Source organism: Podarcis melisellensis (assembly GCF_964234715.1).
Source record: "Podarcis melisellensis genome assembly, chromosome: 14".
Lineage (NCBI taxonomy): Eukaryota > Metazoa > Chordata > Lepidosauria > Squamata > Lacertidae > Podarcis > Podarcis melisellensis.
The window spans coordinates 18,557,697-18,576,821 of NC_138546.1; the positions used below are offsets into that span (position 1 = coordinate 18,557,697).

The window sequence follows — 19,125 nt, forward strand, 5'->3', positions numbered from 1 at the left end:
CTGAATCTCAGAAGCCAGAACAGCAAGAGGGATCACTGCGCAGTGAAAGCAGCAGTCCCTCTTGCTGTTCTGGCTTCTGGGATAGCTGCGCAGCCTGCATTCAATCCATAAGACGCACACACATTTCCCCTTACTTTTTAGGAGGGAAAAAGTGAGTCTTATAGAGCAAAAAATAGGGTATGTGGTGGAAATGTAAGGTAGTAAGGGGATTTTGGGAAAAGAGATATAATGAGTTGGAAAAAAAATGTTTAAAATAACCTTTGCTAAAAAACCTGAAGCCTTCCTTTTAGGAATTCTAGGTGTCAAAATCCCAAGGAAGCAGAAAGGAATCTTGTTTTTATGATTTATGTTTGATATATGATTGTAAAATTTTAATCTGAAAAACCAACAAATTTTTTTTTAAAAAAAAGAAAGGAAGGAAGAAGGAGGGTAGGGTGGGAGGGTTCAGAAGAATGAGTCTGACTAGGGCAGTGGTTAAAAAACATCTCAGAAACAAAGGATGTGGTCAGGTCTGTGCAGAGTGAAGCAGCTGGGTACACTTGCCCCAGGCTTTGAAGGGCTAAGCTGGCTGGAGGGCCCTGCCAGGGGTCTGCCAGACTTACGCTGTCGTGCCAATAATGCCTTGCGTCTCCCAGCTGACTGGGGACTCCCACCCTGGGCCTCAGACATTCTGAGCTTTTCAATGCTTTCTGTAGGAAACTTTTACACAGGGATTCTCTGTCCTGCACAGAGGCAACAACCCGCTTGCCAAGGTCTCTGCTGCTGCTGCTGCTGCTCATCACTCCAGTGTGCTGCTGTCTCAGATCAGTAGGCTAGCAGCAAATGCCCCACAGCCTTGAAGAAGGAGCACACCTTGTATCACAGTAGAATCTGGTTGGCCACTGTGAGAACAGGATGCTGAACTCAACGGGCCATTGGCCTGATCCAGCAGCCAGGATCTTCTTATCTTTTGATGTTGCAGAAAGGGCAGCTGTGTTAGTTGGCTGCAGTAAAAACAACTAATAGTCTTCAGCCCCCTTAAAAGTTACAGCATAAACTTTGGTGGAATAGAGTCAACTTGGTCAGATACATGACATATTATTCCCAGTTTGGGGAGGTCTATGGAGGTGTGTGTGTGTGTGTGTGTGTACATATAAAATCTCACACAATTGCTGCCCCTTTTTTGTAAACAGTGGAATCAAATACAAATATCTGGCATCACTGACGTGATGTTCGGGCGCAGCTCTTTGGGAGGTGCCAGTCTTGTTGATGCTGGGTAAGCGGAACGAAAGGGTGCTAAAAAGAGATACTTGCCAGGTAATCAATCTGGACGGCCATTTCCAGGCATTCTTCTGTCTTGCTGTATTCCTTCTTGAGCATGTATGTCTGGGCCAGCACCAGGTAGTAGTCACAGCTGGGGCCTCCTTGAGGGCAGAGCAGCTCATGTGCCAATGCCCTGTGAACAAACTGAGAAGGAAAAGCCAGCCCCAGGGTTTGTTATGCAGCCACGAAGACCTCCTGACCTGCTCAACCAGATGACGCTAGCCTTCATCCACAGTTAAATTTGCTGTCTCTTGCTCTCCTACCTATCATTTCCACACAGTCCTGCTCCACATTCTAGCTGTGGCCTCTGGCTTCCAAATTTAGCTTACCTGGAATCAAGCTCGTAACTCTGTGAGGCATAACCTATAGTGCCCAGAATTCTTTGAGGGAAAGGAAGAGCTTTAAATGTATAGTGTGTACCCAGAGAACACACAGAGTTGGTGCCTATGGTTAGAAGGAAAAGCCACCTTGAAGGTTTCATTTTTCACTCCCTTCATGAACGCACAACCAAAGTATCATCAAAAAGCGGAAAAGAAGTAAAACACGTGCTCCCTCAACTTACCGTATTCTTCGCCCTATAGGACGCACTTTTTCCCCTCCAAAAATGAAGGGGAAATGTGTGTGCGTCCTATGGGGTGAATGCAGGCTTCAGGAAGCTCTGTGCAACCCTTGGGAGACCGGCGTGACTTTGCGCCGGTCTCCCGAGGGTTGCGCAGAGCTGCCTGCATTCCGAAGCCTGGGGTGCGCTGAAGAGCGCGCCCGGGCTTCGCACAGCTCTCCGCAAGCCTGGGGAGACCAGGGCGACTTCCCGCCGGGCTCCCTAGGCTTGCGGATAGCAGGCTGTTCTCAGGGCTGGGGTCGGGGGAAGCTCGGGCTTCCCCACGCCTGGGGGGGGAATGATTTTTTTTTCTTTATTCCCCCCCCCCCAAAAAAAAACTAGGTGCGAAAAATTCAGTATATTCCTGTCAATTAAAACTTGCCCTCCCTGTCTGTTTTTTGATGATTAATCAGTGGAGTCTCATTTGATTAATCCACCAGATGAAACACGAAGCACTAGTTGATTCCCCATGGAAAGGGAGCAGCTCTACTTTGCAGTTGCCTCCACCCCACCCCACCCCACCCCCTGCCCTGTTAGTTCCACATTCACCTGGAAGGCATTGACGTCCATCAAAAAGCTAATTGTCTCCATGAAGATGGTGGTGGTGGGCTGTGGGGGAGGGGGAGGCTCTGTTTCAAAGACAACCTTGGGTTCTGAAATGAAGCAGGGAATTCAAGGAATTTAACAACAAACAGACCTTAGATGCCTTTCTTTAGTACAGTATGATCACTTCTTGGGTAGGGGTTCTATTCCAGGGGTGGCATGTATATGCAAGAATGCCTATATTCAAGCCATCCCCTTGGAACTGCCCCTGCACAAGCATCCTTACCTTTCCAGAGTCCTGCACTGAGCTGGCCTTGCCCCCCAAGCATGGCAGAGAGCGTTGAAGCTCTTTGTCTTGCTTACCGGGCTCATGGGTGCTCTCATGAAGACTCTGAGATGCTCTCGTGAGATCTCATGGGTCCACCCAAGTCCCCCAGAGATCTAGCAAGAGAAAACCCTGTGCAAAAAGAGCTTTTAAGCTCTCTGCTTTCTGTGCATTTAATTTGTGCAATTTCAACTGGCCAGCCTTCTCCAGTGTAAAGCTGAAATTGCACATGTTAAACGTGCATTAGTTGCGATCATACTGTACTCAATTTATTAAATAAATGCAGCAAATACACATCTTCATTTTTCATTTAAAGTTTTCAGCAAACTTCCACTTTGCAAAGTGTGCCTGGTCCCCACACCACCAACACCACCAGCAGTGTCTATCCACAACCCAGGCGTGAAGCCTAAGCCAAGCCAAAAGCCTATGTTAAGAGAGCAAGTTGAGGAAATGGAAAATATGCACAGCACTTAGGAGAATGCCAATGAAAAGGGAAATGGCTGCAGTTCATCTCTTTGCTTGTAGTCAGCAATGGAAATCAGTCCATCCAGGTCTGCAGGTCTGCTTTGTTTGGCTTCACTCACCCCTGAGCAGAAACTCTGTTCAAATGCAGGCTAGTAGTCCATTGGACAGGTCATCCTATGCAATCCAGATCCTGCTATGACCACCCAAGCACATCCTTTTGATTTTGGCAGCTCTGCCCCTTAGATTGCTGGTGTCGTTTTGCTCATTTGTGCAGCAAGAGTGGTTCTGCTGCAGCTCATTCTCTTGCTTCCCAGTCGTAATCATCATTTGCCTCATATCCTAAGCTTGTGGCCCCTAACCTTTCAGAGAAGGCAGCTTCATTCTACTGGGAGCCATCGACATCTTCCTGGACATCTTAGGCACTCCTTCCTCTTCTTGCAGGCGGTGAAAGGATTCATCATCAGACGCTAAAGGGAAATCATGAAAAATGAGAAAAATCAAAACGAGAACATCTTGTTCTGCCTCTCAGATCCCTGACATTCAGCTTTGCCCAGTTATACATCAAAACTGGTGTTGTAGCTCATTCTATTTCTTCAAGGAATAGTCACACCATCTCCAAGCCCAAGGTTGTGGTCCCAAACCTTTCGGAGGCGCCAGCCTCAATCTACTGGGAGCCAGGGACATCTTTCTGGCAAGCTTAGGTTTCTCCTCTTCTGCCCGATGGATGGTTGGGGGCGGCTCTGGGATGTCTGAAACTTCAACAGATGCTAAGGGGAAATCCGGAAAAATGAGAAAAGTCAAAGAAGAACAAAACTATCTTTGCATATTTCTAACTGGATAGCAAGTCTCAGTACAGGAGGAATGAGTTTACACCCCCACACCCCCTGATCCCATGTCCTGCCTGCAGAAGCCGATTGGTTGGGAGTTCTCTATGAACTTACTGGGTTAGCTAGAGTTACTGAGGAGCTCAGCCTTGCTGTTATTTTAAATAATAATAATAATAATAATAATAATAATAATAATAATAATAATTTATTTATACCCTGCCCATCTGGCTGGGTTTTCCCAGCCATTCTGGGCGGTTCCCAATCGAATATCAAAAACACAATACAGCATTAAACATTAAAAACTTCCCTAAACAGGGCTGCCTTCAGATGCCTTTTAAAAGTAGGATAGTTGCTTATTTCCTTGACATCTGATGCCCCTGCAGCTTCTTGACACTACAAGCCCCCATGATGCTTTGGGAAGGAGTGCAAAGCAAATGCTTAAGCCAGGGAACAGAAGTCTGTGGCCTCCAAGTCCCATCATGCTGGCTGCGCTGGGGATTCAAACCACTTCCTCCAAACAGAGTATTTCCCCAATGCAGATATCTCCTTTAAACTTTTGACAGTTGTCAATCACCTGGTGTTGTTATGACATCAGGTGACTGACAGATGGATGGGACTACCCCCTCTGGAAGCCCCACCCCCAGGTGCAGGTGAATTAAGGATCTGGCCTGTCAAGTTCCCCACCCCTACACTAGTAAGGTCAAGAAGCAAAACCAACACTTCAGAAAGGGCAAAGGAGTCCAGGAAGGGTGAGAGAGATTATGGGCATGACCAGTATGTGCAGAAACGCACACACTTGCACAGTGCCAAACTCAGAAGGGACCTAGAAACGTCATAAAAGACGTCACTAAAAGGGCAGAAAGGGGGCAGGGCAGAGCTGGAGCAGAACAGGGTGTTTCAATTGCATGCTATTTAATGGACGCACACAATGACCTCCCAGACTGCAATCCTCATGCAAATTGGGTTTGCCTGTAGTCATAAAAATATGTTTTCAGAAAGATGAAAGGAAATGTTTTGGGATAAACAGAGTTCTAATCCCAGAGACACAGATGATGTCCCTGTTGGCATAATATATTCTGTCTGTTGTGAACATGAATATTTTTGACCTGCTGTGAACATGCTGCGCCTTTTCCAAGACCCCATTGTTTACAAATTCCCTGCAGGCAGAGTCTCAGCTTACGTAGCTCCTCCTCCGCAGAAACAGAAAGAACTTCCACCGCTGAAGGAGACATGGAGACCTTTCGTACTGCTGCATCTCCAACCTCAGGTGGAGGTCGCTCCTTCTGGAGAGAAGCCTTCTGGAGTTTGAAAGCCTTCTGAAATGCCATCTCCACCCTAATGTCATTCTCCTGGATATCATAGAATAGCCCTGTGGGAGAGGCAAGAAAGAGAGTTGCACCACTGCTGGGAGGTGGGAGGGAGCCTCTCAACCTGCAGTGCCCCCAGCTGGCCAGGCACCTTAATGGGTCATGCAGGAAGCAGGTGATAAAATTCACCATCAGGGAGTAAAGGGGGAGGGGTAACTGACCTGCATGAAAGACTGTACGATTTGAAAACAGAGACACTGCATGTAGTCTCGCTACATATGGAAAATATTTTAATGAAAATATATTAAAGGAAAAAAACTAGTCCTACTTAGAGTAGATCCACTGAAGTTAATAGACATGACTAACTTAGGTTCATGAGTGTCAATGGGTTTACTCTTGAGTAGGACTTAGTTGGCGACAGCCCACTGTGCTGGTGTTGTTATTGTGAAACCACTTCTTTGGAAGAAAAGAGAAATCCCTTCCAAAGATGAGAAATAAATACTGTTCGTCTTCATAAGGGCTAGAAGCTTGTTCCCCCACTCTGGGATTCTCAAATCATTCTACACCAGGCGTGAGAGTCCATGCTTGCATAGTGTATATGTAACTTGAATACAACCCATGGAAGAGATGCCCAGATTCTGCAGCCAAGGCAGTGCGGATGATGTGCTGGGTTGGAATAGGCGAGAGAGCGGATGGTGAACTAAAATGGAATAAAACCGACACCTGCCTGTGAACAAATGTACCTGAGCCTTAAAGTTCCTGTATGTGTGCAGAGGGAATCCTACGATGTCAGAGTTGTGCCCAGTACCGATGAAGAGAATACCAGGATAAAGCTCATTAACAAGACCACACCAGCAAATCCAGCTGACCTACCTAAGATGGTCCAGGCCAGAATGCTGGAGGGTTCCAAGCAGGTGGCGTCCTCAAAGAAGACCTCAGCATCTTCATAGTTCTCCAGCATCACAGCCATGATGCCACAGAGCAGTATGCTGGGCAGACAAAACCAAAGACTGAAGCAGCTGCCCACTTGCAAAAAGCAAGCAAGCAAGAGCCCACTGCACTGTGTAGCCTTTGAGCGTTTCCACTACAGTAAGGATGGAAGGCAACTAAGTGTGACTCAGACTAGACCCGTTGAAATTATGAGCCTAACTTAGCCATGCTCATTAATTTCAATGACTCTACTCTGAGTAAAACTTAGTTGCCTACCACCCAATGTCTCCCGTCATTGCACTTTAAATTATGACTAATTTACCCCACTGATTTCCATGGGACCCAAGTTCAACCCAATATCTGAAAGACCCCCTACTTCCCTACAAGCCTCCCTGGGTGTTAATATCACCCAGGGGGCACTTCGTGATAATTCCACTGGCTTCAGAAGGTTTTTTTGTTGGAGAGGTTCCCCTCACAGAAGACATTCTCTGTAGCAGCTACTAGGCTGCAGAATACTAGGGTGCACAGCTGCACCCAACATCTTCATTATTTAGTTTTCATAATATGCTGAAGATGCATCTCAGAAACATACTGGGAGCCAATGTAGGTCTTTCATGTAGTCTTGGTGGCTGCTCCCAGTCACCAGTCTAGCTGCTGCATTCAGGATTAGTTGTACTTTCTGGGTCACCTTCAAAGGTGCTGATGCTTGCAACAACAGACTGTGAGCAGGACAGCAGCAGCATGAGCACTAGTGACATATATATGCACAGAAGCCCATGTGCCCAGCCATTCTATTTTTTCCCTTTAAAAAAGGTGTGAGATCAGGACATGTTACAGCTCAGCCTCCAAGTGTTGCACCTACGGTATACTGTACTATTTTTAGCTGGAGGGGAGAAATGCCCTCAGTATTCCTCAGCTACACAAAGCCTTTCTTGCCCCTTGAGAATTGTCTGAACAAGGCCACACATCTCCCCTCCCTGCCTGCCTCCTGATACCAAGTACTACCTGGGTAGGTGATTTGGGTCCAGGCTAACAGCCTCACGGAAGCACTCCTGGGCTTTGAGATTGTTTTCAGTCAGCAGACAGAAAGTGCCATAATCCAACCAACTCTGGATATCCTGGCGGTCACGAGACAATCTCTGGGGATGGAAACACCATTGCGTAAGTTGACTCCCTGATGTTCCAGGGTTTTGAATGGATAAAAACTGCACATTAGAAATGGGGCTCCATCCTTCTGATGAGTCACCTGATCATGCTCCAAATTCTGAAGGCTGACAGACATCCTATTAGTCTTACTTGATTTTAATTCGGCCTCAGGGTTTGTGAGCCATTATGAACCTGGACAAAACCCCTGCAGAGGTTCTCTGGTCCATCTAACTATATGTGTACTGGAGCTGCCTTATACTGGATCAGACCAAAGATGATCCATCTAGCCCAGCATAGTCAGCTGCCCAGCAGCCCTATGTGCCACAACCTGAAAAGAGGCTAATGGTATATGGCGCCAGGCAGCAGAGCAGAGAGCCCCACTGCTGAGCTAAAGAGCCACAAATCACAAGACTGTGATATTTAGCTTGGCAGTACATGCAAAGAGGACTGAGGCAGGGGAATATTTCTTCCAGTTCCCACAGCAGCAGAGGTCTGGGGAAAACTCTTCAGCATCATTCACCCCCCACATTTCTTAGCCACCCAACTTGTGAGGGATGAGCAGCGTTTCTTGAATTGTTTTAGATTTCTTGCAAGTTGCTTGGAGACCATTTGACTGAATAGAAATCTTTCAAAAATAAATGGTGCTAAAGAAGCAAAAAAATAATAAAATAGTGCCAATTATATAAACAAGCCAAGTCACACATTATTAGAGAAGTAGGCACTGTCATGCACCCACCCAACAGTAAAGGTCATTACTAGTCAGTCTTATCTGGGAAATATTCTTTCTGACGCTCAAGATCTCAGTCAATGAGGCCTAGTTCAAAGAAAGAGCAGTTTAGGTGGCATGAACTGTGAGCAGGGGTGGATGCATGGTTGAATGTTTCCCATCAGAGGAGGCGGGGACCCAGAACAGAGAAATCTAGCATGTCAGGGAGAAAGCTGGCATAGAACACTTCTCCCTTATATACCTGCCTTCCATGTGTGGGCAGTTTTAAATGGAGGAGCATTTACTCATGTAATCCTTTGCCCACAGTCCAAAGCCATACAGCCTGGGAGTTGTTTTACCACCTCAGTTTTTGGCCTTACAACCTTATTAAACAATATGCACCCCCTATGTTTCCCCAAGAAAATGGGCTGTATTGGTTCAAATCCCACCTCTCTCACATCTTGCCTCTAGCTGCAAAAGACATGGATACCCCCCCCCAAAAAAAATCCCTCCCACCCTCCCACAGCCCCTTAGGATTTTTAACACATCCTAAAATGCAAATGATGAAAACATCCTTTCTAAACGTCTCCAATTCTGCCTTAACACCAGAGAGACTCTTTGTTCCTGCAGCTGCTCTGCTTGGAGAGGAGCAGCAGTTCTGGTACCTCCTGGTAGTAAGTCGCTGCCAAGTTATAGTCTCCGTTGTTCTGGGCTTCGCGGGCAAAAAGACGGAGCTGCTCGGAGGTGGTAAAGCTGGGAGGAGGAGGGCTGGGGGTCTGCTGGGATAGCACCTGCCCAAAGGTAAGAGAATAATGCAACTATTACAGATCAAATGGCAGAGGCTTACACTTGAATGGGATTTTCAGTAATAATGGGGTGGTTGGAAGGTTGCCCCTTGGTGCGTAAATAATATGTGATGGGGTTACAGAACCACCTGGGCTAAACCTGCCTACGTCCAAGATTCCTAGACAGCCACTGCCAGTCAGTGCAGACAATACTGAGGTAGACAGGCCCAATGGTCTGACTTGCTGTAAGGGGAGTTACCTCCTTATGTATGCCAAACATCTGGATGGTGGTGGGTGTGGCTGGATTTGTTTGCCTTGGCTGGCAACTCCCTTATGTTTCTCCAATGACGCTTGAAAATATTGTACCCCAACCTTCAGTGCCTTCCACACATTTTGGACTACAGCCTCACCTTGGTTCTCAAACGGAATTCGTTCTGGAAGTCTGTTCGACTTCCAAAAACGTTCAAAAACCAAGGCGCAGCTTCCGATTGGCTGCAGGAGCTTCCTACACTCAGTCAGAAGCTGTGGAAGCTGTGTTTGACGTTTGTGTTCCAAAGCACGTTCGCAAACTGGAACACTCACTTCTGGGTTTGCGGCGTTTGGGAACCAAAATGTACAAAAACCAAGGCGTTCAACAGCCAAGGTACGACTGTACTGCTGTGCTGGCTGGGGCAGAAGGGAGTTGTAGGGCAACCCCAGCATAGTATAGAAGCCATAGACTAGTAATTGACAGTCCAAAATCCTGATTAAAGCATAAACAGCTTCCAACACTGATTCTTACTCCAACCTCTGACAAGTCCTGAAACAGTCCCAAGAATAAAACAATGCTTTGTAGATGTGACACTTGTTAAGGTGTGCCTTTCTCTTCCAAGCTGGCCTTACCTGATTCAGAGCAACATGCATCTGATCCACCAGGTACACGTACAGCTCACTCAGAAAAGCTTGGAGCTGGTCCAAGTTGTCGAATGCAGTTGTTTTCAAGTACTTTTCTCGCACAATTTTCACCACGGCATGCTGCAGGGAACACAAACCCTCCAGTTGACCCCAAAGGACTCAAACACATTTTTGGGAGTGGGGAGACAGAAATCCAGAAAATACAGGTTTTAATCCCCCTACTGGGCTAAATTAGATTTAAATAAAACGTGACTTTTAAAATGCAGGGGGATTCAGCAAGGTATCATTTTATCACAGAAAGTGATGAAGAAATTCACTGATGTAACAACCATGTACAAAAGAAATGAATTGAAATGGAGCTTATACCTTGATTTGCTCCTTAAATGCAAAGTATTTCCCAGAGCTGTTGAGCTCATAGTTGAGCTGGCATTTCTGGTTCTCCAGGGTGTGGCTGTCAATGGCATACCCTTCAACCAACTGCCTGCCAAACAGCTCGTGATACTCATCCAGAATGGCCTCAGCAATGCTGGTGACCTGAGTGTGGTAATCTTCTACTGCCTAAAAAGACAGAGAAATAAAGGCAGAAGCTCAGTGGGAGAACATTTGTCTTGTATGCAAAAGGTCCCAGGTTGAATCCCTGGCACCACCAGATAGGGCTGGGAGAAACCCCAGTCTGAAACCCTGGAGAGACACTGCCAGTCAGTGTAGTAGATAATACTGAGCTAGAAATACCACTTGTCTGGCTCGGCATAAGGCGTTTTCCTATGTTCCTAAGAAAAGACTGAGACAACGAGTGACTCATCTGAACTCTTGCTTGGAAAGAACCGTTCTGACTGAATATACTGTACCAGTTTATCACCAGTGAAGTCTCTGAAAGACTTCCCTCCCAAAAAAGTGCAAGGTGCAGTGCAAGTCTGTGCTTAGATACCCAGATAAGGAAAACTGTTGCAATGTATGTTCTGGAGCATCAAAGCACTGAAAGAGAATTCATAGAATCATAGAATCATAGAGTTGGAAGAGACCACAAGGGCCATCGAGTCCAACCCCCTGCCAAGCAGGAAACACCATCAGAGCACTCCTGACATATGGTTGTCAAGCCTCTGCTTAAAGATCTCCAAAGAAGGAGACTCCACCACACTCCTTGGCAGCAAATTGCACGGAGCGTTGAGACCGGAAAAACCCATCGTGGGTGTTAGAGTAGGGGCACAGGCAACACAGCTGGGTGATGGCTGAAAGCAAGAGACAGTGTTTATTGTCATCCCATGCTAGAGGTAGCCCGGCATGGCAGACAGAGTCAGACTAGGAGGACCAAGGGGATCTCAGTTCAAAGCCCCACTCAGCCATGAACTTCACTGAATGACCTTGGGCCTGTGTCTCAGTTTAACCTACCTCACAAGACTGCTGCAAAGATAAAACAGGAACCCTCTACATGGCTTTTATTCTTACTTTATTTGGCAAATGTGTGCAAGGTGAGTAGGATCCCTTCAGAATCACAGACCTCCAATCAGGAGACAGGTTAGCTTTCAGCCCAAAGACTCACCACATAAGGAAGTGGCATGTAGACTCTGATAGTGTACCACTTAACCAAATTCTCAGGGCTGTGTATGTGTCGTGATTCTATAGGGAAGCAAAATATCTGCTTAATGCAATAATGAGGATTTCCAGCAATTCTCTATTTCCTCCCCCTTTTAAAGGCATGTTTATAGCTCTCATGGTAACACATAAATGCTTGGAAGTATGTGTAAGAACACAATGCCTGTTGAGCTTTCAGAAGCCCTAGGGTGGCTGAACAATATTTCTAGTGGTTGGGGGGTGGTGCAGCTTATGTGTGCTGCTTAAGTCCCCATAACAAGACAAACCAGAATAAATTGTGGCAAGTGGGGCAAAATAAATTACACACAGTAAGAGATAATATGCACATTTGTGCAAACTATTAGGTTTGCAGCACTAAGCTTTTCCTAGCACAGAATTTTCAGTTCCCCACTCCCCCAGGCAGTGTACAGAAAGCTGGGTGAGTACACTTATTCTGCTCTATACCTTCTTAGCTCCTGCAGTCCTTCGAGGGAGTTGAGGGCGTGGAGGAATCATCTCCTTTACCCTGTATGTGCAAGACAAAATTCAGTGGGTTCCAAGTCTGCAATTCTATACACAAATGTTGACCCTAGACCCAGATCCCAACACTTAAGTCTATGAGCCAGGAGTTCCACAAGTCAGATCCCAGACTAAAACCCAGACCGAAAACTATGCATTAGGGTCATTTTGCCTTTAAATGCAAACAGAATCTAATTTCTCTCCTAGCCCTAATGATAGTGTGAATAGGACCTTTGTAAAAGCATGCAATTTGCTGGAGCTGTCCAAGGTCCTACAACTCTAGCATGACCTTTCTTGCTACCAACCAACTGACTGTGCCACCTTCAGATGTTTTCCACTCTAGCTCATGGTCAGAACAGGACACCATGGAAGATTAAAAATCTGTAGTAACTGGCCTGGCCTTGCCCATGGAGCAAATGGAAGGAATAACCCATCTCAGGAGAACCTACTCCACTGAAGGAGAATTTACAGAGCACTTTAGGATACATGATAAATTTTATAGAAAGTGTTCCTTGAGATCCCTCCCTCCCCAGATCACACTGCCCATGCGCACCGGTTGGCGAGCTCCTCTGGCAAACGCTTGGGCACCAAAGGTTTGTCCAACGCAAACTCTATCACAATATACGTCCCGCTTTCTATATATTGCTGAAAAGACAAAGCAGGTTGACACTTTCTCAGTCTTAAGATCTTAAGAGCATTTTCATAGATGAAGATTAAACAGTTTGCATCTCTCTCACACCATATACCGGCCAGTGCAAAAGAGGAAGTGGAGGGTGGGAATTCCTAATAGCAACAAGCATTCTGGCCACCATAGGCTTTACATTAACTGTTTCTCTGCCTTCACGTTGCATTCAACAGATGAATCTGTCAGTGATTCTAATTTCAATCAACACCTGCTGTGCCCTTCCTGCTAGCTTTAGGTGAGTTAAAAAGGTAAAGGTACCCCTGCCCGTACGGGCCAGTCTTGACAGACTCTAGGGTTGTGCGCTCATCTCACTCTATAGGCTGGGAGCCAGCGCTGTCCACAGACACTTCCGGGTCACGTGGCGTGACAAGCTGCATCTGGCGAGCTAGTGCAGCACATGGAACGCCGTTTACCTTCCCGCTGGTAAGCGGTCCCTATTTATCTACTTGCCCCCGGGGGTGCTTTCGAACTGCTAGGTTGGCAGGTGCTGGGACCGAACGACAGGAGCGCACCCCGCCGCGGGGATTCAAACCGCCAACCATGCGATCAGCAAGTCCTAGGCACTGAGGTTTTACCCACAGCGCCACCCGCGTTCTTTAGGTGAGTTATCCACCTTTTAAGAATAAAGTTTCAAGCATTGCATGAAAAGTGCTGATTTGTCACAAGGAAAAAATGGTAAAACAGCTCCAGGGATGGCAGGCATGAGGGAGTGGGATTGTGACACTGCAGGCACTCGCTAACCAGCACAGTGTACAGGAAGCTTCTACTGTAAAATGGCCAAATCAGTTTTATATGGAATACACCCACTGAGAGTAAACTGTACATGATAGGCTAAGTGTGCTTCTCTAGTGGTTCAATCACACCAATTAATGTCCATTTTGGAATACATCAAAAGTTTTGCCTGTGAAAATGCTTTGAACCACAAGATTCATTTGATTCATTCCTGTCTCACCCACAGAAAGTCCAAAAAAGTACAGCAACCAGGAATTGGTCATCAATACCCCTCCCATTAGTGTCAATGGATTATTATTATTAGTGTGCTGCCCACGTTTCTCACGACTGCTGTTTTTTGCTAATCTATTTACTCATGTTTTTAACAGTATTGTAAGACATTTGGGAGACTTAAATCTAAATAAAATAATATAACAATGATAATAACTAAAAACCGACTGAATAGGGAAAATTTAAAAAGGAACATCTGCCTCGAAACACACCTTGAACCCTAACTGGCAAAAGTGGATGGGGCTTAGGAAATGTTGGTCTCTGCCAGAGATTCTCCCTTTGCACCACCTCATTGATTGCTCTGCCTGTCATTAATTGGAATCGTCTTGGGTTCCAATTTAAAAGCAGCAATAATGTTTGCTACTAAAAGCATATATCCCTACTAACAGACACTGAAGCACAAGACTTAATATTACCAAACAGTATAATGGAATTTTAATGGAATTGCTCTCAGAATAACATATATCCCATTATATTTAATTGCATCTTTCCAATAATTCTTTTTAGGGGCAATCAAATCTGCTAAATCTGCCTTATCTATGCTGCATCTTCAACATTTTGCTCAATTTATATGCCCCCATATAAATGGTTTTATTTAATATTCACACACAGGGAAGCAATTAGGACTAGAAGTTAAGACAGATGTTCCACTTTTCATCTGATAACTTTCATCTATATATCATTTCATTATTTTATATATAAGAAAGGAAATTACTATTTTATAATAAAGAAAGCTATGACAGACTGGCACCATTTCAGACTGTTGGATCCTCATTCTTTCACCTGTTTCAAATGAGGAAGAAATGAGAAAACTGATTGGTTGACAGATTGGTAGACTGATAAATAAAACTAAAGAATAATGTTTAAACAAGCAGGGGAGAGACTTTAAGAAACAAGGGAGGCAGAAAGAAATATGGGAGGGCAGCCCATATTTTCAGAAAATACTTTCTGGTAGGTGAAGGAACACATATTTCCATATCAGGATCTTGCTTGTTCCTTTTATTAAGAAATATTAGCTCCCTTGTTGTCTACACTATTGTATAAAATCCACCGACAAAGGCTTTTGAGTGGCACATCATTAGCTTTCTGACTAACAATCAAGTTCTGCAAATTCAGGCCTTGTATGATGGGAAGCCAGCACGATACAACCAGCCAGTGTTCTAGGCGCATTTTGTGACAGGGAATTTCATTAGCACAAGCAGCTTCTGAGCTCTGGGCGCGGTACTGTGCCTAAGATTTCAAACTAAAACTGCAGAGTGGAAGGAAAGGAGGACCTTTTTCTGCCTTCCCACTTCCAGCTACTCTCTGAAGACTGGAGAAGAGACCCTCTTAAGAATATTAGGGGGAGTGGGCAGGGGAAGGACTAGGCCATGTGAAAAATGAACATAATATTTTAGCTGCTGTTCATTCATTTTCAGTTTTGTATTCTTGTTATAAAAAATGTGCACCTAGACATTCTTTTGTTGTGCCCATAACTTAGGTTTAAGGTGCCTTTTAGCTCCTGGCTTTCTTATCTCAGTTTCTAACACTGCAACCAGCATACAGCCCAAGATGGCATTAAAAGAAAACAACAGTGGTACCTCGGGTTACAAACACCTTGGGTTACAATCTTCAGGTTACAGACTCTGCTAACCTGGAAGTAGTACCTTGGGTTAAGAACTTTCCATCAGGATGAGAACAGAAATCGTGCGGTGGTGGCATGGCGGCCCCATTAGCTAAATTGGTACCTCAGGTTAAGAACGGTTTCAGGTTAAGAATGGACCTCCAGAACAAATTAAGTACGTAACCAGAGGTACCACTGTAATATACTATCTTACTAACCAAATATACAGAAATATACTCCACTCCTAAGTCTTCAATCCCACTTCATGTGGTTTGGTTAACATGTTAACACCAAACCATGGTGATAGTGTTGCATGAATGAGGCCTGTACTTGTGCATTCCCCTGCCTCACTCCCCTCACATGCTTCACTTTAATGAGCTACTTCATAGAGATCATGATTTCCAAGTTACATCTCAACCAGCAAACCATGATTTGCCTAAACCTAGTGCAAAGATCAATTTGTGGTTTATAATCTTCATTTTAATGGTCTGCCCAAACCATTGTTCAGGTGGCATGGCAAGTTACGGTTTCTATGAAAAACAAAGTAACTAATTAAAACAGAGCACAGAGGAGAAAAGGGGAAGAAGTGTGAGCACAGGGTTTGTTCATGCAATGCCAAACTACAGCATGATATCACATGTCAGCAAACCCACTACATGTCACAGACACACTCGTAGTAAAGTGGCACTCCCTTATTAATCCACGGGTTTCACATGACACAGACCTGTGTCCCAGCTTTTAAAACACATTCGAGTCCACAATTTCCCGGTCATCCACTTAAGGAATATATTTACCTGTCCTTCAATGTTCTGGCATATAGATATTGCCGCTTCAATTGTGGTATCAGATGTGTCCCTTCTCACAATATTAGATGCCTTTTAAAAAATAACAATGATCAGATTTAGCACAGCTGCTACATGGGAAGCTTCCGTCCAATCAGCTTCTGCCTTTCTGTTCCCCAAGGCCAGAACTATGGTAGCCATGTGACCTAGAGCCTATCTGCAGTTCCACTTTCCATAGTAAGGACCTCAAAGCATTTCCTTGAGGCATTGTAAGAAAACTAAATAGTGGATAGAGCCAGCCAGCTGTCTCAACTTCAGCGTTGCAGCTGCTGCCCACTGCCACTGGCTGAGCAGCCCACCGCAAGGCACTCTGCTATGGGCCACCATAGGCCAAAGAAAACACTGCAGCTGTTACAGGCCTGGTGCTGCTTTGACTTGACCCTCAGGAACAGACACGGGGTGTTCTCCGTATTCATTATCCATGATTCTGCAGTCATTTTGGGACGTGGCATTTACAGTGGTTATATAGGAGGCTTCCAGGTGGGAACTTTGGTTCTTCAGATGTTGCTGAACAACAGCTGCCATCATACCTAGCCACTGAACATCCTTGCTGAAGCGGATGCAAAGTTCTGCTTCATCTGGAGGGCCAAAGATCCCCAGCTCTTGTTATGCAAAGCACAATCCCCTCATTGCTGTTTGCCCTCCTTGCCAAGTAATTCTTTGTTTTCAAACACATCAGGAATTTCACCAGGACTTTCTCTCCACATTCACCTTTCTCATTACGACCTCTTTAGCAGGCCTGTCTTCCTTTGTGGTCTTCCCAAGGATACCTTTGGTATGTGGGGTGAGCAGCCCTAACTTATTCAGGGCTGTCTGGTGGCCGATGTCACGGAAAAGACTGAAGAGACACTTCGTCTGAAACAAGAGAGAAGGAAAGGGGTCTACTGTCTGCATTTTGTTCAAGCTCCCCCCGCCCCCCAATCTACCTGATCAGCTAATGCACACAACACTGGCAAGATACCTCTCCTCTCCACTGCAGTCCCTGAGAGAGTTTGGCTACTGTCTGAAAATGTTCCCTTTTAAAAATAATGGGAAGGCTTAACAGGTGGACATAGACAAGGAGCTTTCAAAAAACGGAAGGAAGACTGACAGGACTGAAGACTGACTTAGGGTCTTGGCAGAAGCTGGTCTCACACCATGGGTGAAGAACTCACTGCAATTCCTCTATCAATATGACAGGCTTATAAACAGCCACTTCAACTGTTTGCCTATGGCATGTAGTAACTGCTCCCAGGCAACCAGTTGGCTCTTGTCTTCCCCTTTTAGACCAGATATTCTAACATAGGTTGGATGTTTGCAACTCTGTAATCTTAGTGCCTTAAATATTTGAAATATTACATCTGTCTTCAGCGTGGTATTCCTAGCTCCATCAAGATATATCCTGGGATAGGCTAAAGCCTTTCCTCTTTTCTCCTGTTCAAGCATGCAAGACTCACCTCACTTGCTGAGACCCATGGCAAGAGCATCAAGTGAAAGGCAGACCACTTAGTGCAGGTTCTTACCTTTTCAAACACCTCATTGTCAAGGTAAGGGTAGACCCGGAATGCACCCCGGATCCGCTTCACCCCAGGATAGAGCAAAGGCACTGCGTTGATGTAAGCCACACCATGAAAGGAAATCTGCTCCTCTTCTCCGCCACCTCCTCCTCCCTGGAAATTGAAAAACAGAGATTTATAGATCACCTCAATCTATAGTCCTGAAAGCTCACTGCAAGCAGGCAAAGCAAAGAGGGAACAGAATCACAGCAACAAAACAGAAGAACATTTCAGCAAATTCCCAGAACTTTCCCCATCATTTGCTGACTCAGCTCCGAGCACTGAAAGTCATCCTGAAATATGCAAGCTTCACAGGGCTTGTGAAAGGTGCTCAGGTTTGGACCACGGAGAGTCTGCAAGGAAGGGAGTTCATAACCAGGAGGCAAGTGATCAAAATGATCTTGGAGATAATCATGGGGCAGATGGGTATAAGTGCTCTCAAATGTATGCTGGGTGAAAGCCCAAGCAAGTGGGACAAGGCCTTGCTTTCAAGAAAACGTTTTAGGCAGCACTATGGCATGAAGTCCTGGCAAAGAAAGGAACTTCCGGCTGAGCCTCCCTGAGACAAGGAACAAAAAGGAAATCAGCCTCTTGCATGGGTAATAAAGAAAAACCAACTGATCAATAATCAGAGCTCATTTTTGTCTCAAGAACACATTCAGGCAAGTAACAACAAAAGAGATAGGGCAATGGCTCGTAGCATCCACGAGGGCTCTACCAGTATGATTAAACACTTTTAATTATACGAATGCTCTTCTTTTGCTTTGAAACCTTTTTATGTTTCTCTGGGTAATGCAAAATATAAAATAATAATAATGTGTATACGTGATTCAGGTCTCTAATACGCACACATTCTGCCTCCATTAATGCCAACCAAAGTCCACACTTGGTTCATGACTGACTCTCCTCTGGAAGGCTGAACTTCTTCATTAAGCTGCAGATTTTCCCCAGGCATAATACCTCTAGCAAATGAATCAAGGCAACATTTAAGCATCCACTTGTTCTCACCTTTCATGCTTAAGCATAACAGATGCTTTACCTTGTCTCCTTTTCCACCTTTTGTTTTGGTGGAAGTGACCACAGGCACTCTGGTCATCTCCACAGGCCAGTACCGACAATCTGCAATCCGCTTTCGAAAACTGTGGCATAGAGAAAGACAGGCAGAAAACAATAATTATTCTAGACCAGTGTGATGTAATGGTTAGAGCGCTGGACCAGGATTTGGGAGACTGGGGTTCAAATTCCCACTTGCCCCTGAAGTCACCATCTGTCAGCTAATCTACCTCACAAGGCTGTTGGGAGGAAAATATGGAATATAATGAAGATGAAACACCAATTAGTCTTTTGTATCAATGAACAAAATGGCCACCAATGGTATGAATACACCTGAAAATGTGGCTATACCATACATCTTTGCTCAGAAAACATGTGTGTCAGCTAGCAGTCATAGCCAAGTAATGGAGTCCTGACTGACACTTCTGGTTTGGCTCTAAATTTTGTTGCCACTCTCACTGCTAATGCCAGGTGTAGAGAGTTTGC

General features: G+C 45.2%; 1 protein-coding gene across 8 annotated transcripts in view; it reads right to left on the reverse strand.

Annotated features, from left to right (window-relative positions):
• Positions 1 to 19,125, reverse strand: part of CFAP70 (cilia and flagella associated protein 70) — a 32,822-nt gene that overhangs the window by 4,950 nt on the left and 8,747 nt on the right. For all 8 annotated transcript variants that reach the window (XM_081887941.1, XM_081887944.1, XM_081887942.1 and 5 more), the window contains exons 9-24: positions 18,626 to 18,725; positions 17,554 to 17,700; positions 16,763 to 16,906; positions 16,004 to 16,084; positions 12,473 to 12,564; positions 11,866 to 11,926; positions 10,195 to 10,386; positions 9,817 to 9,948; positions 8,815 to 8,940; positions 7,303 to 7,436; positions 6,241 to 6,356; positions 5,241 to 5,429; positions 3,875 to 4,000; positions 3,593 to 3,700; positions 2,450 to 2,553; positions 1,294 to 1,446 (exon numbers count right to left, since the gene is read on the reverse strand). In XM_081887941.1, coding sequence (XP_081744067.1) covers positions 1,294 to 1,446; positions 2,450 to 2,553; positions 3,593 to 3,700; positions 3,875 to 4,000; positions 5,241 to 5,429; positions 6,241 to 6,356; positions 7,303 to 7,436; positions 8,815 to 8,940; positions 9,817 to 9,948; positions 10,195 to 10,386; positions 11,866 to 11,926; positions 12,473 to 12,564; positions 16,004 to 16,084; positions 16,763 to 16,906; positions 17,554 to 17,700; positions 18,626 to 18,725 — 2,005 coding nt within the window. The remainder of the gene's footprint in view (positions 1 to 1,293; positions 1,447 to 2,449; positions 2,554 to 3,592; positions 3,701 to 3,874; positions 4,001 to 5,240; positions 5,430 to 6,240; positions 6,357 to 7,302; positions 7,437 to 8,814; positions 8,941 to 9,816; positions 9,949 to 10,194; positions 10,387 to 11,865; positions 11,927 to 12,472; positions 12,565 to 16,003; positions 16,085 to 16,762; positions 16,907 to 17,553; positions 17,701 to 18,625; positions 18,726 to 19,125) is intronic.